We start from the raw sequence: 25,937 nt of genomic DNA on the forward strand, positions 1-25,937 counted from the left end.
TTTTTTTTTTTTGGCTGGACTGCATAATGACCCCTCCTATTTATCAGTCCTGACAGTATGGCTAAGGAATATTTACCGAAAGTGTTTTGAAATGTTCGGGGTCATATACACGAACCCAGATTCGTCTTCTGTCTGCTTCATTTCGGTCCTAAATAATCCAACTCCAGAAGCTTCTCACTCTGCTTCCAGCTCAGTTTCTGCAGGAGGAGACCATATACCACACTCCTGGTTGTAGCTCCCCGCTTTCTCCTGAGCATCTTGACACTGAGCTGTATGCTGCTGCTTCTGTAAATACTCTATTTAGTACAAGTTATTTGAGCAATAGTGACATGTTAGCTTCTGCATGACTGAACCACCCCCCTCTCAAATAACTCTTGGTAGTCATATCTGGCTAAACCTGTCATTAGGTTAGAAACAGAGACCTGAACCCAAGGGCCCGGGCTGATCCACAGCATGCACTGACTTGAGAACTTAGGATAGCTCGGACTTAGAGGTCAAGTGTTGTGGGTACAGGATGCCTGTCCCCAGAGTCCTCCCATTCTAGGCCCAGGCCTTAGCCTGGTGGGGAAGAACATGTAGTTAACAGTGGGGAGAAGTAGCGACTCAGGCCTTGTCTCAGTGACTGGGGAGAAGGGAAAACTGCCTCCTGTGAGGATTTGCTAGGACTTTATCTGCTTGAGAGCTGAGAAGCAAATCTTCTCCTTAGCTCCTGCCTCTTATCTTCATTGTCAGGGTGGTTGAAAGGAGTCCCTGCTCAGAGCTGTGGAGCTGCCCTTTGTTGGGCTGGTGAAGAGGCTGGCTTTGTTCTCCGTTCAATGGCACACTGTTCAAGGTCTACAGTTGAGCTGAACTGGAAGGATGGAAAAGGATTGGCTTTCTCCTGTTCTTTTCCATCGAGACCTTGTCCTCACTGGAGCCCAGGCTTTAGTTCTCTGCGGTAGCTAATTTAGGTGAAGCATCTAATGCAGAGGGCTATAACTCCTGCCATCATACTTGTTCCATTAGGGACCCTTAGACTGTGGGTCATGTGCTCACATCTGTAAAACAAGGGCCAGGATGGTTCACTTTGATTTTGATTGTTCTTCTAAAGACTTTTTGGCTTGAATGTCCTGGCTGAGAAGTTCTAGACTTCTGGGTCCCTGGGAGGGACTGCCTCTCCCTTTCCTAATTAGGATTCCACAGACTAGTTACCTTCTCTGTTACCAGGAATTGCAATTTAAATAAATAATGGGCTAAAATGCAGTGGTGGTTCTGAACCATTTTCCCACCCCAACACGTCTAAGGGATATAACACACACCTACCAGAACAGTGGCTCACCACAGAAGGGATTTTCAAGGGGGGGAAAATGGAGCCTGTCAGTATTTCCAGGAGAGCATGTGAATCTGATAGGCCCCTTATTAAGAATCACTCGGTCAGGGTCTTATCTCATGGAACTGGAACTGGCCAACAGAATAGGGTGAGTTGAGACGCCCTCATCTATATCAGCAGCTTCTCAAAGCAACTTTGGACATTCTTAAACCATAATGGTAAACCAAAAGGACGAGGTGTCTGAAGGCATGGACAGCTAGGAGTGTATGTGGGTGAGTGTGCCCACATATCCGTGCCGTGGCAGGCCCAGTCTATCATGTGAGGGTGGGGGTGTGTGTTTCCAGGACTGGTTGCTGCCACAGCTCCCAGGGCTTCTCCCTGTGGCAATGCATTTACTGCCTCTGTTGTGAGGTGAATGGTGATTTCAGTGCCATAAAGCTTGCTGACAAATTGAGATGCTGGCAGTGTTCCATCCTCTTAAGTCTCAGTACCACAGGCTGGTGGGAGAAAGGGAGAAAGGAAAAGGAGAGAAAGCCACTGTCCCCGAATTGAGCTTCTCTACTCCATTCTATCCTGGGGGTTTCAGGTGAATGGCTGCACTGTTTGGGCGAGCAGCCAAGATGTAGATGACATTCTCCTGCAGGAAGGTAGGCCAGTCCACAGATCTGGAGTGGAATCAAAGAACAAGTTTGTGAGGTTAGTCGCAGAGCCCAGAGGCTAATGAGACCTGATCCCAGTGTCAGCATGGCCTGACATGCTTATGGCCAGCCGTGCTTCCAAGGTGGCAGACCAGCTGGCTGGCCCTATGGATTGGGGGTCAGATGTGTACTCTGGGAGCCTGCTTTCTGGGCACTTGCTGTTTTGAGGTGACAATAGGTAATGCCCTCTCTTACTTGTGTGTGTTGGGGGCTAAGGGGAGCAGACATCCAGAGGAGGAGGTCCCACTCACCTGGATTCATGCTCTGTGGGCAGAAGGGCCTTGTCCTGACTCTTGCTGCTGCTGCTGGCTGGGCTGCTGTCTGCTATGGGACCCACGTGGCTGATGCTGGTAGGTATAAGGACATGTAGTTAGAAGTGAGACAGTGAAAGGCCTGGCCCCCTCCCAAACTCTGGTGAATCCATGGCTCTAGATGATGTACATGTCTAGGCTCTCTGACATGGGGCAACAATTTGGAGTAGAGGCTGCCCAATGCCTCAGCCTACAGGAGTCACTGACTCTGTCTAATGCAGAGGAGGATCCTCTCCTGGCTGTTGGCAGGAAAAACAGAGAGTACCTTTCATATTTAGAGTCATTTGGCATGGAAAAAGGAGGCTGGTGCATGAGTGGGGGCAGGGATTGGTAGGGAGCAGACCTGACACTGGAGGAAGGAGCCTCTGGGAGGCGTTTGCAGAACCAAGAGTGCTGTGCATGGCGGCACTCTGCCTCACTGATGGTGCTCCCACTACCCCAAGCCAGGAAGGTGGCTCGGGCTCGTTCCCGCTCCTTGACAGTCAGAAGCCTTAACAGAGAGTTCTGGGGAAGAAGAGACAAGTTAAGATCTTGGAGATGAAAATATTTTGTAAACTGTCAAGCTACAGAGAATTCTACCTCCATTAACACCTCTGCAACCTCCTTTGAAGCTGCCCAGAGCCGTTCTGTTAGCGCCAACATTTGCAGTGGTGTCCAGTGCAAATCTATCTTCCTTGGGCAGTTTCCTCAGCCCAGGCACTGAGTCGTCTGTCATTGGATGGAACCTGACCCCTTTTCTGGTACTGGTTCCTGCTCAGAGAGTACCCAATGCTCCGCCAAACTGCCCAGCTTGCTTCCCAGGTGTTGTCACCCAATATCCCATAGACATTCACCCCAGCTGGCCTTTACCTGGGGACGCAATTGCTGCAGGAGGAGGAGGGACTCATGGGACAAGAAGTCAGGCCACTCTATGTGTCCTCGATGATCAGGGTCCAGGGCTGCAAACTGGCGGGCCACCTGCTCCTCTTGCTCCTGGTTTAGAGATCTGTCACTGTCCCCCCGCTTTGCTGCTTGGTGGCGGTAGCGCAGGAAGTCTTCCCATGTCAGGGAACAATCTGGGAGAGGGGGATGCATCACATGCTAGCAATGCCCACTCCTTCCTTAGCCTCTGGGGCCCTCCATTCTACCCCCTAGAGTACCTGCTAGAGCCCCTACATCCACAGTTCTTGCCGAGTCGTTGTCTCCAGTAACCAGGATAACTCAGGCTGTGGCCAGATGTGGGTGCCCCTGTTGGCCAACAGCTTGGGAACAGGGACCTATTTACCCTTTACCCTCCCACCCCCCTCAAATTCCAGGACACTCCTTCCATCCTAGGAAGTATGATGGAGAAATCCGCCTAGCACCTCTCCATCCAGCAGTACCATCCAGCCTTACCAGGGATGACTTTACACTGCTGAAAGGTCTCTGTGAGGCTATACATTTCCTCCTCAGTTAGCAGTAAGTTGAGGTTATCCTGGGGGGGAAAAAAAAGAAAAAGGGGTCAGTGGCCACATAGACCAGTAAGAAAGGCCAAAGGTCAAGAGAAATGGAAGTAGTATTTCAATTGAAAGGCAATTATGAGATCATCTAATCCTAGCCTCTCATTCATAACTGAGACTGAGGCCCCAGAAAGGGGAAAGGGCTTGTTTTGAGTTGTGGGGCAGAATCTTTCCCATAACTCAGGTATCCTGACTCCAGCCCTGAGTCCCTTTTACTAAAACAGTCATTTTAAAATTATTTTTTGAGATACGCTTGGGCTTTCTTGGAAGGGCCTTAGGAAGCTGCTGCAAGGGAGAAAGGGGGTTAGTGGGTAGGGGTGTGAATCCTTGGCTCCATCAACCAGAGAAGCTATACGTTTATCCATTTAAAGGATTTGCCTTCTGTGTTAGACTGTGCTCAAAGGGTTATCCTAGTTGGAAAAATCATTTTAACTGTAACTCTGCTCTTAGTGGGTTGTATCATTTTAAATTTCTCCAGAGTGATTTTGAAAGAGATGCCATCATACAAAGTTCCTAAAATCAAGTTTTTTGTGCTGCCTTAGGTTTTTGTTTGTTTGTTTTGTTTTGTTTTACCCTTACCTGAGGACATTTTTTTTCATTGCTTTTTTAGAGAGCGAGGAAGGAAGAAAGAGAAAAACATTGATGTGAGAGAGAAGCATCAACTGATTGCTTCCTGTATGGGACCAGACCAGAGATTATATGTGCACAGACCGGGGATTAAACCTGCAACCTATTTATGTGCCCTGACTGGGAGCTGAACTCACAACAATTTGGTTATGGGACAATGCCCCAGCCACCTAAGCCACACCAGCCAGTGTGAGAAATTTTACTTCCAAAAGAGCACTGATAGGTTATTTTGTTAACATTAATTTACAGTCTTTAGAACATCAAAGATTCTTTCTAGTAGGTTATTCCCCCCACTAAAATACCAGCAAAGAACAGAAGCAGACATTTAATGAATATTCATTTGTGGATTTCATAAAGAACTCACACCATTCCTTCAATAAACACTTTTGAGCACTTAGTATATGATATTAACACTGTGAGATGTTCACTGTAGCTGGAGGGTAGAGTATATATGGGTGGGGGAAGAGCAAGAAGGAATGATAAAAGGAAGGGGAGGCAGGCAGAAATCTGACTGTGAAGTGCCTCAAATGTCCGATCAATAAAGGGGTCAAATCGGGCCTTTATTCTGAGAGCAAAGGGGAGTCACTGAAGGGTTTTAAAGTGTGGTGCACCATGGGAGATCTTTGGTTGCTGTGTGGAAAATGGATTAGAAGGGCAAAGTCTGGAGGCATAAGCAGCAGTTAGGTGCCTGTTGCAATAGTTTAGATAAGAAAAGATGAGTGACTAGCTGAAGACATGAGAACGAAAAAATAGGGGAGAGATTTGAGGGATATTAGGAGGTAGAATCAACAGGACCTATTGACTTACTAGAGGGATGAAGGGGAGAAATGACTTGGGATTGGTAACTGGGGAGTGGGGTGAGGTGGTATTCAGCTTTTGAGAGAAGGATAAGTTCATTTGGGGGCATGTTGAATATGAAGTGCATGTGAAGCATAGAGATTAACATAAGCCCAAGAGACAGAGACAATTTAGGTCTGGACACACACATTTGAGAATCATTAGTGTTCAGACGGTGGCTAGAGGCCAGGGAGATTGCTAAAAATCCTACAATGCCACAGCCCCCACAACAAAGAATTATGGTGCCCAAAATGTCAATAGAACTGAGAGAGAAATCCTGTCCTAGCTCTAGGACCCTTATGTCTACTATTGGAATACTCTTTAGGTTACTGACTAGTAACCAGTGTTCTAAGACTAGGCCTCCAGGAAAAGTGCCATGTCCTCTGCGATGCAGCAGCCCACTGTCCCTGCAGTCCACGCTCACACAGTAGTGGCAGCTCCAGCCTGTTTCCGTGTGTGCCATCTTGGTCACCTCTGGTGCACCGTCTCCTTGGATATAGCCCATGCGTCGCAGGCATCCATCGTGAAAAACCCTGGTGCAGACCCTGCATGGGAAGAGGCTCTCGGCTGTCCAGACCTCACAGACATCACACATCTCATCGTTGAGAACCTGGAAAAAGATGGCAGGAAAGGACAGGGATGTGTAAGTACAAGCGGCAGATCCTATGGCCACCAAGCACAGAGCTACCCATCTAGGGCTGAGTCCCCCTAGAGCAGCCTAGTGGAACCACGTCAACTAAAGCCAGGGTTAAGGCGCTATTCCCCATCTTGTCTCTCTGGAAGACAAGAACCAGCAGGCTCTTCCAGCTGCTCAGCCCTCTGTGACCATGTTTCTGAACAGATATGCTACTACCATTTTGAGAAAGAATAATGTGTTGCAAGAGACTGTCCCAGGCATTGCAGGACACTTAGCATCCTGGTTTTCTTGGCACCAAATGCCAGTAGCAACTCCTACAGTTATTGTGACCTTCCCAAAGTCTCCCCACCCCACAAGTTTCCAAATGCTCCCTACAGGGGGTAGTACTATCCTTAGGTGGGAGAGCTGGCAGAGGACCTTCCATGGTGTCATTCCTTGTCACCTACTGCCTCAAGTCTTTCACTAAGACTAATCTAGAATGTAACATTGTTGTTCTTGTGGAAGAAACTCAAAGATTGTACTAAGTCAACTCCAGTTGTTCAGAAGTCAGCACTTCTGGTGTTGAGTCTCACTTTAACCATTTCCAGGCCTCCCTCTCCTGCTCCCTGCTCCTCAGGTCTAAAACATGAGGAATCTGCCCTAACTGGACACTCACAGGCTCTCTGGGTTCCAAGCAGATATCTGGAGGCTTGTCATCATCCAGCTTCCGGGTGGGGCGGATGAAGGCAGGGGGAGTGAAACGACTGTTCCTGTCAAACTCCTCAGGCTCCACTCCACGCCCGTCTCGGAGCCTCTCCCAGGCTGCACGGTTGCTGCTGCTCTCTTCTTGGAGCGCTGGGGTGCTTGCCTCTGCTTCTTTCTCCTCCTGTACCTCCTGCACAGAGCCCTCTACAGTGCCATGGTGGGACCCTGAAAGCTCACCTGTGCGTCGGATGGAAGGCCTGTCCCGTAGCCCATCCTTGAAGGCAGACACAGCCAGGCTCACCTTCTGCACCTGCTCCACTGTCTGCCGCTTGGACATCAACACCCCCATGGCTCTGTGAACTAAAAGTAGAAGTGCCCAGACTCAGCCAGTGGCTGACCATGTTGAGCCAATCAGTTTCAAGCAACTACCTAAGTGACAAGTGCTATTACATAGTTTTCCTCATTCCAAAATCAGTAGTGGTGAGGTGGAGAGAGCAGTTGTTAAGGAATCAAAAGACCTTGGTTCTACTTCTGACTGGCCTTGTGACTTTGGTTTCCCCATCTATGAAATGAGGGCTCTCTTCTCAGCACACTTCATAGGGCTGTCATGAAGATGACAACGATTCGTGGGCTTGACAGTGCTTAGTAGATTGGAAAGCACTCTACAAACGTGAAATGGTATTTCTATCTTTCTTCCTGTCCCAAAGCCAATTAGGTCCAGGGGTCCCAGGACTCTATTACTTTGAAATAGTTGGAGACCTTAGAGCCCAAGTCTCTCCTCTGCCCTGCAACATGACTGAAGGCTTAAAGCAAGATTACAGCAACATACTTGTATCTCAGACTTCTGATTGACGGAAAGCTCCTCCCATAAGTGCTGTGCACAATCCATCCACAGATAATCCACATCAAATGCCTACTTAAAAAAAAAAAAGAATTTTTTAAAGATTAATTGATTTTTAAAAAGATTTTATTTCTTTATTTTTAGAGAAAGGGGAAGGGTGGGAAAGAGGGCAAGAAATGTCAATGTGAGTTGATCAGTTGTTTCTTGTACAGGCCCCAACCAGGGACCAAACCCACAACCTAGGCATGTGCCCCGACAAGGAATCAAACTGGCAACTTTTGCTTTGTAGGTTGATACCCAACCACTGAGTCACACTGGTCAGGGCTCAAATGCCTACTCTTTGAGTCAAGGTGAATGAACTCCTATTTTTAGAGGGCTCCTGAATAGGCAGTCAGGAAACTCTACCACCCTATCCATTTGGTCAAGGTTACAAACACTCCTTTGCCTCTCTAATTAGTAGCTATGCTTCTTTGTGGGTCTGTTTGTCTATCAACAGACCCAACAACAGAAAAACCGGCCCATCACAAGCTCTAGGGTGCTTCTCACATTTCTAAGGCTTCATTAATGTGACTCTCACATTTTCCTGTTTTGATTTTCCGAACTGTTCAAGAAATGTCCACGTCCTTTATAGGTTAAAAAGTATTGTCATCCCTGCTCTTCCTCAGAAGGGCATAGCATTGGAAAGTGAAGTCATATTGCAAAGCTGTTTGCTATTTCCTAGCCTGACGGGGCTTAGGGGAATTCAGCTGGGGAATGCTTGGTCTACATAAAGTGGAGCAGAGAATCCATTTTAGCCTTGCTCTCAATCCATTATAATCAAGGCTCATTGGACAGTACTATGTGCAAAGCACTAATCACTCATAGGAAATAGAAGACAGGACAGTCTTACCAAACTACCTAATATCAGGACTCAAAGGAGAGTTAAGACAGAGAGAGTGCTGAAAGTACTTAAAGGAAGGTGAGATGGCATTACTGGAATTCAAAGTGGGCCTTGGAGGATGGGCAGGAAGTTATCCTTTGTTTGAGGGGGAAAGGTGACAGAGAGTAGGAGAAATGGTTAGGGCCAATTAGAAGGCTGCTCTAATACTTAAGGCAAGATGTAGAGGGTTTCAACTGAACTGATGGTAGCAGGGATGATAATGACTGAGACTATTTGATTCCATGGAAATAGAAATAGAAAAATAGAGGAACAGAATAACTGATTGGTCGAAGGTAAAGGGAGAGAGGCCAGTTTTATATTTATTCTCCAGTTTTATTGAGATATAAGTGACATACAGCATTATCTAAGTTTAAAGTGTACAACGTGATGACTTGATACACATATATATTGTGAAATGCTTACCACAATAAGGTTAGTTAGCACAACCTTTATGTCACATAATTATCATATTGTTTTTATGGTGAGAACATTAAAGCTCTACTCTTATAGCAACTTTCAAGTCAGATCCTCGAACTTACTCATCTTATAAATGAATGTTCCTACCCTTTGATCAACATCTCCCCATTCCTCCCACCCCTCAGTCCCTGGCAACCATCGGTTTCTATGAGTTCAATGTCTTTAGTCCATATATAAGTGAGATTATATAGTACTTCGTCCAGTCTTTACTTTTAAATTTTTATTGCATTTATTGGTGTGACATTGGTTAGTAAGGTGTACAATTCTATAATACATCATCTGTATATTGTATTGTGTGTTCACCTCCCAAAGTCAAGTCTCCTTCCATCACCATTTATCTTCCTTTTCCCTTTTCTGTTTCCACCCCTCAGTCTGACTTATTGAGAGGACAGGGTGTTTTTTTTTTTTTTTTCCTTCCTTTTTTAGAGACAGGGGAATGGGTGAGGGAGAAAGATAGAAACATTGATGTGTGCCAGAAAAACTGACTGGTTGTCTCTTGAATGTGCCCCTAATCTGCAGCATAGGCATGTGCCCTGACTGGCAATCAAACCTGTGACACTGCTTTGTGGGACAACACCCAATCTACAGAGCCACACTGGTCAGGGTGAGAGGGCAGTTTTAAATCAACTAACTAGAACAGTAGTGCCATTTACAAAAACTGAAAAATAAGAAAGAGGGACAATGAAATTGGGTTTTGTACATACTGAATTAAAGATGTCTCTGGGACATTCAGGTGTTACATTAACCCCTGCTTAAAACTTTTCAATGGCTTTCTATAGCTTTCAGGATAAAGTTCTCCAAATCAGTTTCTCTGTCGTGGCCTATGAGGCTCTGCTTGTCTATCATCTTTTCTTACTCTGTTCCAACTCCACTGGATTTCTTTCAGTCCTTGTTTGCCATGCTCCCTCAATTGGCGGGGGGGGGGGGGGGGGGTGGTGATTCTGAACATTCCTTCCTGCCTGAATAGTGCCTATTCATCTCTGAGCTCAGCTCAAATATCACTCCCTTGGGGAAGTCACTGCTGACTCCCCAGTCCAGGTTGGGCTGCTCACAGCACCATGCTCTTCTGTTGTAGAGCACTTATATTTGTCATTACATATTCAATAGGATGAGTATCTGATCAATGTCAGTTTCCTTTATTAGATTGTTTTTACCCTACACAGTGCCTATCTCCACTGCCTAGCAATGTGTTTGGAAGAGAACAGACAATAAACATTTGCCAATTAATTACGGTAATTGTGAAGAAGTCTTTTTGATATTTAATGAATTCTTAATGTACATAATATCTGATGACAGCCATATCTTTCTTCCAGAAATAACTCTTGTCTGTGCTACAGTGGTACAAATTCCTAACCTGCCTGGGTGCTTGCCCTACCGTCAATTGTTACCAAAAATACCCAATCTGTATTTTTTAATTTAAAAACTGACTGATAATAAAGATTTCCTATCCCCATTTGTAAAATTTGTAAAATTAAAGTCTATGACTAATAAATAATTTGAGTAAGTAACTGTGTTTTACAGCGTGGTGGCAAAGGAGACTTATTGAGGAAAGATTATTGATCAACTTCAGGAAATCATTTAAGGTGTTCATGCCCCAGTGAACAATTAATAATAAATTGTAATTTAAAAAATCCTTTCTCCCCAACTGCAAACAAATATTGGACAACTGGGGAACCGTTAAATTATAGTACAATGGGAAAGTGAATAATAAGAAAAATATTGAGGTAAAAAGTATATTTATTAACGTGCAAAAGTGTTCAAAATATATGAACATGTTCATGAAAACTGCAAGTTACGAAAATGCTCATATAGCCCTGGCTGGTGTGGCTCAGTTGGCTGGACTGTTGTCCTGTAAACTGAAAGGTCACAGGTTCGATTCCCAGCCAAGGTGCATGTCTAGGTTGCAGGTTCAGTCTCTGGTAGGGGTGCATACAGGAGGCAACCAATCAGTGTTTCACTCCCCCTCTTCCCCTCCCTTCCCCTCTCTCTAAAATAAATAAGCATGCCCTTGGATGAGGATTTAAAACAAAAGATGCTAGCCCTGGCTGGTATAGCTCAGTGATTGAGTGCCAGCTTGCAAACCAAAGGGTCACAGGTTCTATTCCCAGACAAGGCACATGTCTGGGTTGCACAGCAAGTCCCTAGGTGGGGGCATGTGAGAGGCAACCACACATTGATGTTTCTCTCCCTTTCTCCCTCCCTTCCCCTCTCTCTAAAAATAAATAAATAAACTTTTTGAAAAAAAAGTTCATATTATGATCTAATTTTTGGAAGAATGCATCTTTTTGTTAATCTGGATTTTCTAATAGTCCTACATTGCCCATTAATTATATAACAAAAAAAATCCTAGAGTTGGCAACCTGGTGACATGCGTTAGTTCTAAATTTGCTCTTCTGTGACCCAAACATGTTGTTTTACCATTTTGAGCTTCAGTTCTCTGTTAATCAGTGTATTTGGGGTATGTAGTCTTAAGCATTTAGAATGCTCATGTTCTTTTTTTCATTCTATAAATAGTCTATGTGACTTAATGAGGGTCTCCAGCCTGGATGGGGTTGGAGCCTGGGGTAGAGAGGAGGGTGTGTACATGTTAGAGCTTTTTTGCTGGGGCTATGGACTCAGGGGATCTTAATTTAAGATTTATTTATTTATTTATTGATTGATTGATTGATTGAGTGCATGTGCAAGGGGGGGTAGGGGGAGGAGGAGAGGGAGAGAGGAAAGGATGCAGAAAGAGAGGGAGAGAAACACTGAGACGAAGTAGAAACATTGATCGGCTGCCTCTCACATGCCCCTAACCAGGACCTGGCCCAAAAACCCAGGCATGTGCCCTGACCAGGAACTGAACCAGTGACCCCTCACTTTGCACCCACTGAGCCACCTGGGTCAGGGCTGGACCCAGGGGATTCTTGAAGAGGTGTCTCCTACTTTTCCTGGACACTGCCCACATGCCTCAGGAACACAGCTACGCTCTATGATTACGTGGGAAAGCAGGTCCCAACCTGCAGTGAGAGGAACAGGAAAAGGAACACTACACCAAGAGGGTGAATATAAAACTGACACACAACTCTTCACTGTGGACCTTCCTCATGATCAATGACTATTTCCAAGGCAACAGTATTTTTCTCAGAAACTTCTTGTGGCAAAATTTTCCAAATTTTTGACTTACTCATTGTAAGAAATATAGTTCACAATGTGACCCTGTATGTGTTCATAGATCTGTAGCTGAACCCAAAGTTTTGTGAAACAATCCTACTTTTACTACATGTGATGCTTCCTTGATATTTTCTTTTCTTTTTTTTTTTCTTTGAATTCTCAGCCAAGGACACATTTATTGATTCTAGAGAGAGAGAGGAAGGGAGAGAAACATCGATTGGTTGCCACTTGTACGTGCCCTGACAGGAGATCTCTCGTAGGTACACCAGCCAGGGACCAAACCTACAACCCAGGCATGTGCCTTGACTGGGAATCAAACCCACAGCCTTTGTATTTATGGGACAATGCTCCAACCAAGTGAGCCACACTGGTTAGTGCCTCCCTGACATTTTCTATTCTCTCTACCCTATTTCATTAAAATGACCCTTATCATGACTCTTTAAAATGACTGCATGACTTCCCAATGGGTCTGCACCTGCAATTTGAAAAACACAAGTCTTAGAATCATTTTACATTTTTGATTACAGAACTATATTTTGTCTTTTGATTTAAAGATGGTTTTCTGTAAAAGACAAGAAAAACATTGTGGGATATAAGGTAACTTTTCCCTTGGCTGAAGTGATAGAAGAAAAGAATTTTCAAGCTTGTCTTAAGAATCTATGTGGTTGAAAGGTCTAGCAGAGATGGACAGCTGCTAATATATCTTTGACTGAAGAAAACCCTACTCTATATAAAAGGCTGATTCTCTGCCCTGTGGATCTATTTACAATAATATTTATTGGAGTACTATTTATAGTTATTTAAAGGTGGAAATAATCTCAACAGGAATACACAGTCTAGAGCAATGATTCTTAAATAGTGAACTGGCTGGATCCTGGGCAGGTGGGAAGTGTCTATGAGAAACTCCTGGAGCCCTGGCTGGTGTAGCTCAGTGGATTGAGTGCCAGCCTGCAAACCAAAGGGTCGCCGATTCAATTCCTGGTTGGGGCACATGCCTGGGTTGTGGGCCAGGTCCCCAGTAAAGAGTGTGTGAGAGGCAACCACACACTGATGTTTCTCTCTCTCTTTCTCCCTCTTATCCCCTCTAAAAATAAATAAAATCTTAAAAATAAAGAAAAAGAAACTTCTGGAATAGGGGCAGAAGTAAATGGATTGAAAAAGTACATCAATTATAATATTCCAAATAAACATGAAAAAGAAATATTAAAAGCCATTATCCCCTGCCCCTTTTGTAATACAGACTACAAAACATCAGAGTTTATAGTATCTTTTTGGTTCTTGGGGATACACAGAAGGTACTAACTCCCTAAATGGTTTGGGGAACCCCCTGCCAGAAGTTGTATCAAAAGTTTAGGGAACAGTCATGACATTTATATTTATCAGCAAGAGGGCATGGGTTGAAAAGAGAATTGAGAAACACTTATTTGGAAACCTGGGATAACCATACAAAATTCACTTGTTAAAGACTAATTCTTTGGTAGAAAATATTGGCTTTTTCAGATAATGTAATACGTGTTCTAACAGGTGTTCTGAATAAAGACTAGTCAATTAGGAGGGTCTAAGTGAACCAACTCATTCATAGTGCATCAGCAAACTAACCACAGATATCTCCCAACACAATGTAGTCCTGCTATAACCATTCTCGGTAAGGATAGCAAGAATCACTATTAAGCTATCTCAATTGTTTATCATGCCATTGCAATGGTTTTGGGTTAATCTTTAAAGAATTTCAGTGAAGACTAAAGATGACATCCACCAGCAAAACAAACATACATAAAAACAAATTAAAAAAAGACTTTCTAATCCTGACCACAAGATCTTGGATACTGCTATCCATTTTACCTGTGATGTTTCAATTTTCTAGACCCATACTGCAGATAACATAGAACAGAACCATTAAAAAGAAACCATCAAAATCCAAACAAGACACCAAGTCATTTTGAATCAACATGGCTTTAATTTTGAGACAAACTGTGAGAATGCAACAAAATTCAATTCAAAAGTGAGGCTAAAATCCTTAAAGTTTAATGGAGAGTCTCAAACCTGTATATAAAAGACACCTTGATTAAATCAAAGCAAAAATGTGTTGAAATATCCAAGAAATTAACATAATCAGCTCTAATTTCTAGAAAAACAAGTAGTAGTGGTTAGCGATGGGTAAAAACAAATGCCTGGTGGGAAAACCATGGCCTCTCCTGTGTTCGAAGAAATCCCAGGAAGAAGCTCCAGTTAAAAGGAAATCAAGTTGCAAAAATCCCATAAATTATACCTAAAGATTACTTCTTTGGCTGGTGAGTATAATTGGTGTTTTCTGCCTCTCTAACAAGGACGAAAGAGGGATAAAAAGACATTGTCCCAAGACTGACGTGACTGTCAGAGAATCTGGGGTATCTAGGGAAGGCTTGGAAAAAACCTCAGTGGACAGGAGCAGGTGGTGTGAATGACAGAGGGACAAGAAGGTAGAAGGCAGAATAGGCTGTCTGACTTTATGATCTGGAGGAAAGAAAACAGATGCCAACCAGAATCTTTCTTCAGGTAAGATAAGTCTGTCTGGATACTTTTGTCAGGCAGTAAGACATATGTGGGCAGCCTGGAATGCATGTGTGCAAGACATACCCATTCTCTTCAGAGCACACGCTTACAACGGCAGTGAGATTATTTATAAGGTCAAAGTTGTGGGAGTAGGAGTAGGAGGGGTTGCTCCGCAGCCAGAGCTGGTGGAGAAATAAGGAGGGGACAGGCAACTAGGGGACTTTTCTTCCAAAGCTCTCAATAAAGATTGATAGTTGTGATGAGCCTGGGAAGAAACCCTCATAATGGGTAGGATTCTCCACACTTGGCATGCTACTTACTTGCTTTCAGCTGATCCTTGATATGGGAATGGCAGCTGTGTGGAAAAGGCCCAAAAGCAATTAAAAGTGATTGCTTGGAGGTTACCAGGCTTCCCTATGCAGGAACAAGGCAAAGAAAACCTTTGAGTCAAGGGACAGGGAAACCAACCAGAGTGTGTTAAGCAGGTGGAAAAAGGAATCCTAGTTTTTCATGAGATCGAGAACGAGAAAAATAGAGATGGTTTCTCCTGCCTTCCATGGAGTGTGTGTTCTATACATTTTTAAATTAATGTTGCAGAAATGACTGGGAAACATGTTTATTTGAGATCATGGTATCAGTAGCCTTTCTCTTCCTCAAGGTTGGCCAGAGAGATTGATCAGACCAAATCTTCAAAGCTCAATTCCAGAAACTACAGAATCATCAGCTCATCTCATCCACTCTGTTTTCCCAGAGGTGGACCTTAACAGGCCTAGCAGAGATGTGAACAGGTAACCATAGAGTAGTTATGGGTAATTTCTTTGACAAAGGAGAGCTACAAAATTTTGGAATTTAGTCAGTGTCCACAACCACAATGATAAGAAAAGAGAGGCTCGTATTACCAAATTTAAGGTCCCCTACATTTACCTACAGCATGGAGCACTGTGGCCTGGTCCACAAGAGGGCAGCTGCCCTAAGGCTACACGGAGGAAGCACTTAGGCTTGGTTTTGTCTGGAGACATTTAGCATGAGCAGCATCTGCACATAAGGTGAAAATTTCAAGATGTTGGATAATTGGTTCTAGGAAGCATGTGCCAGAAAGATTGTCTGAGGGCCTCACAGAAAGCCACACACCTAACTTAGAAGGTGACCAGCCACAAGGGTATTGAAATACAAGCAGAACCAGGGTCTAAAAATGCAGAATGTACAGCGCAGACCTTAAGTTCACCGTGCACATCTGTCTTGAGACTCTAAACAAAAAACAAAACAAAAAAAAAAACCCCACAACAAAAAGAGTCCTTTTATCCTCTGCTGGTCTTTGAGGAAATTAAAGACTAAAATGGTCTGTCTGGCTGTTCTCCAGTGATTAGGTGTTGCTTTGGGAATCCAGCACCTCACCACCGTGCTCTTGCAGCCTGGTCCTAGTCAGCCATTTTGTTGCCTGGCAGTAGCCTATAAACTACTTTTAGTTTTCATGTCTACAGACCTTAAAGGGGTCTACCTGGTACCTTCCTGTCCTCCATTTGCCTTTGTTTATCCAGCACAGCAGCACTGGCTTCAGTCAGCCCAGGAAGACATAGTCATCCCAACTGCACAGAGCTCTTTAAGGGTTTCCAAGGAGCAGAAGGGCTAAAGAATGAGTAAAGCTGTCTTCCTGCACTGAGCTCAAGAGAATAAGATGTGAGGGAGGCCCTGCTGTTGTTTAATATTTACTAAAAGCCCACACAGCTCTAATATACATGAGGACAAAATTATGGTATGATCTTTAGCCTCTGGGGGCCTGGGATGGGTCTTCATGAAAAGCTACAGTGCTAGCTTCCCACAGAAGCAGAGCAACAGTTTAGGAACAGCACACCATTAGTGACTGGCTGGTGTAATTGCACTTAGCAAGCAGAGCTTTTCAGCAGGATGGAGAGGCACTCCTTGTTCTCTGCTCTGGGGCCCTGAAGCACAGATTCAGGCTCATTTAATGCACTTATTACACCATAATTATCATGATTTGTTTGTTGATTGTACAAATATTTGCTGAGTGCAGCCTACTACGTGTCAGGCACAAATCAGGCACTTAACTGTTAGTAGAATGACAAAGGGAACCTTACTCAGCCTGAGAATGCATTGTGAGTATGTTCATGTGTAGGGGGCATAAGTGTGGGATTAAAAAAAAAGGTGTTGCTTGAGCTAAATTTTGAAATATGAGTGGGAGTTACCCTAGTGGATAAGGGAAAAAAAGCATTCCAGGAAGAGGTAAAAGCACATGCCAAGGCATGGAGCTATATGGGGATTCCATCATGGCTTAGATGGTATGAAGCCAGCCGGGTGCTGAATATAAATAGGTGAGGAAACCTGCCTTGACATAAGAATCAGTCCAGAGAACTGGTTTGAGATAGTATGCTTAAGATACTTGTTTAAAAGGGAATATAAATCTGATTTCAGGGACAAAAAAGAACAGAGTATTGGATTTTCTGAGGCTAGGAGGCAAGGTAGCCCTGGTAAGTCTCACAGATGACGAGTGATTGCATTGCTTGGCCTTTGGACCCAACAGGAAACTCCTCTTCATAGCCTAAGAGCTGGTAAGAGGTGTGAATCATTAGGATTTTTCCTCTGGGAGACCCAAAGCCTGATTAGAAGGCTAAAAAAAAAAAAAAAAAAAAAAAAAAAAAAGAAGGAAGGAAGGAAAGAAGAAAGGGGGGGAAGGAAGAAAGGAAGGTAGGAAGGAAAGAATAAAGGGTGGGGAGGAAGGGAGGGAGGGACGGAGGCAGGCCAGTTAGCCTATACACTTGTTTTAGTGAGAAGACTCCAGTAAGATGAAACATTTCTCAAACCAGAGAGCATATACCTAAAAGGGCTTTGTAAATCGTAACACGTTATTCAAATATAAGATAGTGTCATGATTATCATAAGAAACCAAGAGTGTGGCCAGGTTACTCAAAGCATATGGATGAAAGTAATGTGTGTAGGGCAACGACAGGGGAGCTAAGAACGGAGCTGCTGGAGGCGGCACAGAACAACAGTTGCATTTCAGTGACGCCTGGAAAAAGGCATACTCTACATTAATTCCTGTGGATAATCTGTAAAGCTGTAATTTTCCCCTTAGTTTTCTTACTCTTTATAGTAAACGATTAGAGAAATGCAGACTGATTCTTTGCAAACTCCTCAAAGGCAAGGAATTCTAATATTTACCCAGCATAGTGCTTGGCAAGTAGGTAGCACTTGGTAAATACATGTGATTCTCTGAAGGGATTCCTGGAAGGGGAGGAAGGATGGAGGGAGATGTTATAATGGAAAAAAAAATCATGTCTCCGGCTGGACATTGATGGTCTTGGTTTCTTGGTCCAAAGCTGGTAAGCAATTCCTGTTAGAGCTAGTCATTAAGATTGAGGGGTAGAGCGGATAATAATAGTCCCATCAGAAATGAATAAATCAATATGGGAAATGAAGGTAGCAGAAACCAAGAGCACTACTGGAGAAAAGCACGTGGGACTGGAAGATAACAGATTCTGTAGCTAAAAGAAAGAAAACTATTTGCATAAGTATGATCCACTTAGAAACAGGTGTACTGGGGAATAAAATACAGGGGGTATGGGGAATGGGTTGGGGAATGTCCTATTATTCATGGTCCAGGAAAAAGAACCACTGTCAAAAAGATGGCAAATGTGTGAGGAAGAAAATCATAAAAACGTGGTCAGAGAAGATTTGGAAGATTAAAGGCTGAAAAATCCAGGCATATTAGTATACACTCAAGTGAAATTGGTTGAGCCATTCTTTCCCCTTTTGTTTCCCTTTGTAGAGACTGGATTTTGTTTTGTTTTGCTTTGAGAGGATTAAGACACCTGGTTACATCCTTCACACCTACTCTAGAATGGTTTGATATGCAAACTCACGCTGTGATTAGGGGATAGTTAGTATTCTTAGACAGTGATACCCAAAATCCAATATTTGGGGAGCACCTGGAGCATCTAGCAACTTTTCTGGGGTTATGAGTGGGTATGACACCAAGAGCCCACAATGAAAAGACCAGTTTCGGAATAAGACCCTAATGACAAATCTCCGAATCAGAGCAAAGATCACACTTACAGATTGCTTCTTCTGATTTTCTTTAAAAATACATATCCTTGATTATTTTGGTATGTTAAGCTAATGAGATGGGTTTGAACTGAAGGGGAATTATAAACAACTCTGTGGTGGGGAGGTGCTAAACTAATATAAACCTGTTAGTTTATTCCATTGAGCTGTGCAGGAAGTGCCACACCCAGGCCTCAGGCGGCCATCAAGTTAAAAACAAAAGCTAACAATTGACAAACCAGGTGGTTCTGTTCTTTCACAAGCCTGATAGTTCTTCTCACTATGTAACCCCAGGAGCCTGAGAAAGCCACTTCTATTATAGGAGGATGTCACTACGTTTGGCTGGGAGGAAGAAAGGGAAGAGGAACAGGAAAATTCTCAGAATGGCACTGTGGTGAATTCCATTGCTTAGCTTCCTCGCCACTTCATTTTTGTTTTTGGACAAGAAACCTAGAGTCTATCCTTAATCCCAAATTCACATGCTTAGGGCTCAGATGGAATGAAAGCCCTACCACAGCCGAGGGGGCAAGATTAAGGTGCATCACTATATCAGGTGCAGACGGTTTGCACTCCCCACACAAGGTTAAGTCTTCCTTAGTTCTGCACCATCCCCTCCTCATGATGAAGCACTGTGGGGCAAAAATGTCCTGAGTGGTATCTGTGGATCAATGTCTGCTGGTGCATATAGTCAGTTGGCCACAGGACAGCGTGGATCATGCTTCCTAAAAGTGATCCTGTTTTTCCTCTCCCTCAAGAATTCTGTAGCAGGGAGGGTTGTCTCAGGAGACTCCATCCTCTGAAAGGTTCCTCTAAGTTCCCCAGAGCAAGCCCTGTCAAAGACCACACCCAGAGGCCCAGACCCAATTAAGTCCAGAGCCACCCAGAGGCATCTTTACAGTGAGATTGCTGTTGAAGAAGCCACACCCTGAAATCTGGAGATTCAGTGGAAATCAGTTCCTGCAGCAGTCTCATCCTCAATTAAAATGTCCTAATCCACTTATTTAATCATCACATTCGGTGAGCATATAATATTTTAAAGCCCTGTGCTTGGTACCTTAATGCAACATATATAAAAACATACATTCTTGCTTTTGTCTCTCCTTGGTACTTTTTCCCAAATATACTTCAAAAAACAGACTTCATGAGTTTAAGTTTTGTGACCTTGGACAAATTGCTAAACCTGAGTTTAAAGTGACTAGTGTTTAAAAGGAGATAATTTCATAAGGCTGTTGTAAGGATTATATAAGATGTTAAACATCTCTGTTATAGAACTCGACACACTGGTGCTCAAGAATCCTACATATCCTTTCTTCCCTCCTTCTAAGGACTTTCTTTACAGGACCTGCCAGAGTCTGTTGTTCCACCTGAGCTCACTTCTTTCTTCCTCATGGTCAAACCCAGGGATTCAAATCTTTCTTTGCTTCAGAGGCCTCACTTATCCTTCCCTTCCTTGCGCCCTATGCTTTTATAGAAGTTCCTGCCTCCACTAAAATCCAGCTTGCAGCCAGCTGGGTTACCACTAAAAATAAAAATCCTAGTGAGAGCAATGGACAAAGGCAGCAGCTCCACAAGGTCCCCACCTCTGGACCACACTGGAAGGACACAAGTTAGGGCACACTGAGTCTAAAGGGAGGTTAAGGCCAAAGTCCTTTGGGCATAAAGGAAGTTACTCCTGGCCTGGATCCCATGGCAGGATCCTCTCCTCCCAGGCAGAGGTTCCTTTCAGACCTCTAGGGCACCTTCTAAGGTCCTCCTTTACATAGGTTCCTCTGTACGGGTCCATCCCCATCGTGCAGGTTCCCTAGGCTCCCCTGTGGTCACTCCTGTACCCAAACGATCTTCCACTGAGGCAACTCCAGAGGCTACCCTTGCCCTCGCATAGTTAACACAGGCGTCCTCTTTGGGACTGTGCCCTCCGCACCGCGCCTCCCCATGGCAGCAAAGGCAGAGCGAGCCCTGGGAGTCTCCATTCACCCGGGTGGGGGGGGTGCGCTTTATGGGGACGGCTCCCACACAACGCCTAGGGGATCCCCCAAAGGGTGGAGGCAGCAGTCAGGGTTTGTCCATTTACACAGGGACCCCTTGGGGGCGGCTCCCGCACAGCACCTCAGGGACCCCGAGGGTATTCCGCGGCCCGAAGACCCGCCCTGTAGGGTGCCGGCCGGGTCCCCGCCGCCCCCGACCCCGCTTACCGGGACTGTCAGGGTGCGGGACGCGGGTCCAAGACTGGCGGACTACACCGCTGGCCCCCCGCCACCCATGGCCACTTGGAAGCCGGCGTGCCGGGGCCGAGAACCGGGAGCAGGCGGCGCGGGTGGAGGAGCAGGCTGAGGCGGCGGCGCCGGCGCGCGCCTGGAGCACACCCACCCACCCCGCCCTCCGCCAGGCGCAACTGCGGCGCGTGCGCCCGCGCGAGACCCCTCGCGGGAGCGGTGGGTGCGCCCCGCCCCGCCCCCTGCGCCTCGAGGCTGGCCTGGCGGCTCAGCTGGCGATCTCGCAGCGAAATAAAGCGCTGAGGGACCCCGGGAGGACGGCGGCCGGCTCCGGGTAGCCGTCGGTCCGGATGCCAGTGGGCGCCCTCCACCAGTCCCCGGCTCTGCGGCGCGGGAACTGCGCCAGTCCGGCCGCCCGCGGCAAGGTCAGTGTCCTCCGGGGAGGAGGCGTCCCGAGAAGGGGCACGGCCAGAGGCTGAGGTCGCTCCCAGGCAAAGCGTCCTGCCGCCTGCACCTGGTTAGGAAAATGAGAATGACTCATCCAGCGGCCTCGGCCTGGGCTCTGCCTCCCCTGTCAAGACCAGCTATTCACTCAGGAATCCGGGCCCACGACCCTGGCCTCGGGACACTCACCTTTGCAGTACCCGACTACGGAGTGTCTGTCCAAATGAACTATCACAAAATGCTTGGCTGGCCTAACTTTTCCTGAGGTGTTTTCTTCAGTTATTGGCCTTTTGTTTTCAACGGCAAAATAGGACTGTTTGTAATGTAACCCACTTTTTGCTGCAGCAATCTCTTCCCTCAGAGGGTCTGAACAGCCAGCTTGTCAGGAGGCCAGCAGTTCTGAAATGCATATAACATACACTACACCAAACAACAATCTCTGAAGAGGCGAGAAAAAGATCAAGTCATTAAGCACCTAGCAACTAATTATAAAGAAAAAAACTGAAGATAAGTAAATTATGTGCCAAGATAATTTTTATTTAAATTAACTTCATTTACATTTTATTTTTTAAATATATTTAATTTATTAAGCTATTACAGTTGTCCCAATATTTCCCCTTTGCTTCCCTCTGCCCAGCACCTCTATTCCCCCCCAAAATCCTCCCTTTAGTTCATGACCATGGGTCATGCACATAAGTTCTTTGGCTTCTCCATTTCCTATACTATATTTAACGTTCCCCAGTCTATTTTGTACCTACCAATTATCCTTATTAATCCCTGCACCTTTTTTCTTCCATTCTCCCTCTTCCTCCTCCCAGCTGATAATCCTCCAAATGATCTCCGTATCTATGATTCTGTTCCTGTTCTGGTTGTTTGCTTAGTTCATTTTTAGATTCAGTTGTTGATAGTTATGAATTTGTTGCCATTTTAGTGTTCATAGTTTTGATCTTCTTTTTCTTAAATAGGTTCCTTTAACATTTCATATAATAATGGCTTGGTGATGATGAACTCCTTTAGCTTTACCTTGTCTGGGAAGCACTTTACCTGCCCTTCCATTCTAAATTATAGTTTTGCTGGATAGAGTAATCTTGGATGTAGGTCCTTGCTTTTCATGACTTTGAATACTTCGTGCCAGTCCCTTCTTGCCTGCCAAGTTTCTTTTGAGAAATCAGCTGACAGTCTTATGGGAACTCCTTTGTGGGTAACTCTCTGCTTTTCTCTTGCTGCTTTGAAGATTCTCTCTTTATATTTAACCTTTGGCATTTTAATTATGATATGTCTTGGTGTGGTCCTCTTTGGATCCAACTTGTTTGGGAGTCTCTGTGCTTTCTGGACTTGTATGTCTATTTTCTTTACCAAATTAGGGAAATTTTCTTTCATTAATTTTTCAAATAAGTTTTCAATTTCTTGCTCTTCCTTTTCTCCTTCTGGCATCCCTATGATTTGGATGTTGCTACATTTGGAGATGTCCCAGAGACACCTTATAGTATCCTTTTTTTTTTTTTTTTTTTTTTTTTTTTTTAGTTCTTTTTTCTTCCTGCTCTTCTGGTTGAATGCTTATTTCTTCCTTATGTTCCAAATCATTGATTTGAATCCTGGCTTCATCCCCTCCACTGTTGGTTCCCTGTAGATTTTTCTTTATTTCACTTAGTGTAACCTTCATTTCTTCCTGGGTCTTTTTTGTGTTGTTGCCGTACTCAGTGAGTTCTTTGAGCATCCTAATCACCTGTGTTTTGAACTCTGCATGTGATAGGTTACTTGTCTCGGTTTTGTTTAGTTCTTTTTCTGGGGTTTTGTTCTGTTCTTTCATTTGGGCCATATTTCTTTGTTTCCTCTGTTTGGCAGCCTCCCTTATGTTTGTTTCTGTGTATTAAGTAAAGCTGCTTTTACTCCCTGTCTTAGTAGTGTGGCTTATGGTAGGAAAGGCATCTGTAAATTGTGTGGGGCAGAGGCTTAGGTAGTTGCCAGGTGGGACAACCTGTGTCTTTGTTTTGTGGCTCTGTGTGGGGAGAGGGCTCAGAGAGGGGACAGTGCTGCTGCCTGGCATCTGGAGATTTGCCTGGCACTTGCCCTGTGTGACTGGCACCATTCCAGGTGTTGCCCTAGTGCTGAATTCCAGAGGGGCTAGGTCTGCATACATTTTAAGTCTTTGTGGGCCCTTTAATCAGAGTCTCCTGAAAATCTGGCAGTTTCTCCCACTGCCCCAACCCCCACTGGTTTTTACAGCCAGAAGTTATGGGGATTTATCTTCCCATCACTGGAACCCTGGGCTGTACAGTCTGGCCTGGAGCTGGGATCACACACTCCCAAGGTATTCCTACCGATTTTTATCCACCACACGAATGTAGGACCACCTGTTCCACCACTGTCAACTCTCTGTGCCACACCATGTCTCCATGTCTCTCTGTCTGTCTCTGTATCTCTACCTCTCCTACCTGTCTGGATGAATGTGGCTTCTTTAAGTCCTTGGTTGTTAGACTTCCAGACTTCCATACAGCTCAATTTTCTGATGGTTCTGGGTGTTATTTGTTTGAGGTCTAGTTGTAATTCTTTATGTGGTTGTGTGAGGCCAAGCGTGTTTACCTATGCCTTCATCTTGACTGGAAGTATAATTGCATTTACATTTTTAAAAAAGATTTCATTTATTTATTTATTTTTAGAGAGAGGGTAAAGAAGGAAGAAAGACAGGGAGAGAAACATCAATGTGTGGTTGCTTTTCATATATCCCCAACTGGGGACTTGGCCTGCAACCCAGGCATGTGCTCTGACTGGGAATTGAACCAGCAACCCTTTGGTTCGCAGGCCCGTGCTCAATGCACTGAGCCACACCAACAAGGGCTACATTTGCATTTTAACATACCTTCATTTTCTTGGGCATTCAGTTTAAATATCTCAAATACAAATCACGCCATCATATTTTGAACAGCTAGTATTTGTTACACATAGTTCTAGGTGCTGCAGAGATTTTTGGAAAAAAAAAGCCAAACAGACCTGGTTTTGTTCTTAACATCATGGAACTTATTAATGAGGGATATAAGGTAAATATGATACTAAATATTCTATCACTTTTAAACAAAGTGCCAGGTACTAGTCTAAACACTTTAAATACATTAGTCATTAATTTTCACACCATACCTTGGAAGGTATGTATTGTTAATTTCTACATTTTGCTGGTGATGAAAATGAGGCACAGGGAGATTAAACAACTTGCGTAAGGCCACAAAGCTAACACAGTGGAGATGAGATTGAAATCCAGGTATTCTGACCTCATACTACAAGTTCCTAACTTTTTTAACTGTACTGCCACTTGGAACAGTGAGGCTGCTAACCATTAATAAATATATGGAGTTCTAAAGTTAGTACACACTTACTTCTCAGGAACCACTATACTTTTTTTGCTTGTGAAAGTAACACAAAAGAGCAGGCAGATTTCCACATACTCTAACATTCTTTAAAATTATATGACATCAACAATTTTCACAGGATTCTCTGAACTGTTTTCAGTGAGTGTTTTATTTCTAGACTGTTTGTCAGACTTATATGGAAAACAAGGGTATAATATCACCATAGAGTTTTCTGTTGGTTAGTTTCTTCCTTCATTCAAAAAATGTGTATTGTGCACCTATACTATACCAGGCATTGTGCTGAGAACTAGAAGGGGTGCAAATAAAAGCAAGACACAGTACTTTATTTCCCTCAAGGAGCTGTAATCTCACAGAGGAAACAAGCATCGACAGAGAACCCTAATACAAAACAGGAAATGAGTTGTGCTCAGTAAAGGAATAAAATGCAGTGGAAGTTCCTAAGAGGAGATAGATTACTTCATGAGGGGTGGTGTGTAGGTTAAGGAAAGTGCATAATTATTATATAACTTACTGTTGATACTAAAGTATTGCAAACAGTATAAAATTTATTAAATTCTTTTTTTTTTTTTTTTACAAAGATCACATACAGGCCCTGGTAGTGTGGCTCAGAGGACTGAGTGCTGGCCTGTGAACCAGAGTTGCCTGTTTGATTTCTAGTCAAGGCACATGCCTGGGTCGTGGGCCAGGTCCCCAGTTGAGGGTCTGCGAGAGGCAACCACATATTGATGTTTCTTTCCCTCTCTTTCTCCCTCCCTTCCCCTCTCTCAAATAAATAAAATATTTTTTTTTTAAAAAGATCACATGCAAAGTTCTCATGTTCAGAAAAGACAGATTTATAGTATGTTATAATGATTGTTCAGAGTATGAAGAAGTTAATATGCACAGAATTTTTGAAGATAGTTTACCTTATCTCCTCAAGGTGGTGGGCAGGGCACAGAATAGAACAATAATGCGCAAGAAAAGATTTTCAAGGTCAAAAAAATAGCAAAAGAAAAAGCAAGATGGGGGTGAATAGGGTAGGTATGGAGGCAGCCAGGACTCTGACTGGACAGGGTCAAAAGTTGCTATAGACTAACCTGTCCCACACAGAACTAAGGCCTTTGCAAAATAGACTGTGTTTGTACTATTTATTTATTTATTTTTTGGCATATCCTTTAGTTATAGCAAACATATGCCACAGATATTCTGGGATATCTGTGCCCCAAAATTCTTTTCAATAAGATTGACAAATATGGCCACCATATCCATGTTAGTGTCTAGAAAGTAGTACTATATTCAACAAAGGTTTAGTAAATGAGTTGAGAAAGGTAGAGAGGAACTTTTTGATAAGGAACTCAAATTGTAGATGTTTTG

General features: G+C 44.1%; 1 protein-coding gene across 1 annotated transcript; it reads right to left on the reverse strand.

Moving 5' to 3' along the window:
• PHF24 (PHD finger protein 24) lies at window positions 1–20,893 on the reverse strand. Its single transcript, XM_054582892.1, has 9 exons — window positions 20,755–20,893; window positions 7,411–7,497; window positions 6,553–6,941; window positions 5,685–5,870; window positions 3,693–3,771; window positions 3,168–3,373; window positions 2,662–2,822; window positions 2,259–2,354; window positions 1–1,974 (listed from the first exon to the last, which is right to left on the reverse strand). The coding sequence occupies exons 3-9, from the start codon at window positions 6,928–6,930 to the stop codon at window positions 1,878–1,880; spliced, it is 1,203 nt and encodes a 400-aa protein (XP_054438867.1). The 5' UTR covers window positions 6,931–6,941; window positions 7,411–7,497; window positions 20,755–20,893; the 3' UTR covers window positions 1–1,877.
• Between the last annotated feature and the right edge of the window lie 5,044 nt (window positions 20,894–25,937).

Source organism: Pteronotus mesoamericanus, unplaced genomic scaffold (assembly GCF_021234165.1).
Source record: "Pteronotus mesoamericanus isolate MK-2021 breed Mesoamerican mustached bat unplaced genomic scaffold, CSHL_Meso_final contig_73, whole genome shotgun sequence".
Taxonomy (NCBI): Eukaryota; Metazoa; Chordata; class Mammalia; order Chiroptera; family Mormoopidae; genus Pteronotus; species Pteronotus mesoamericanus.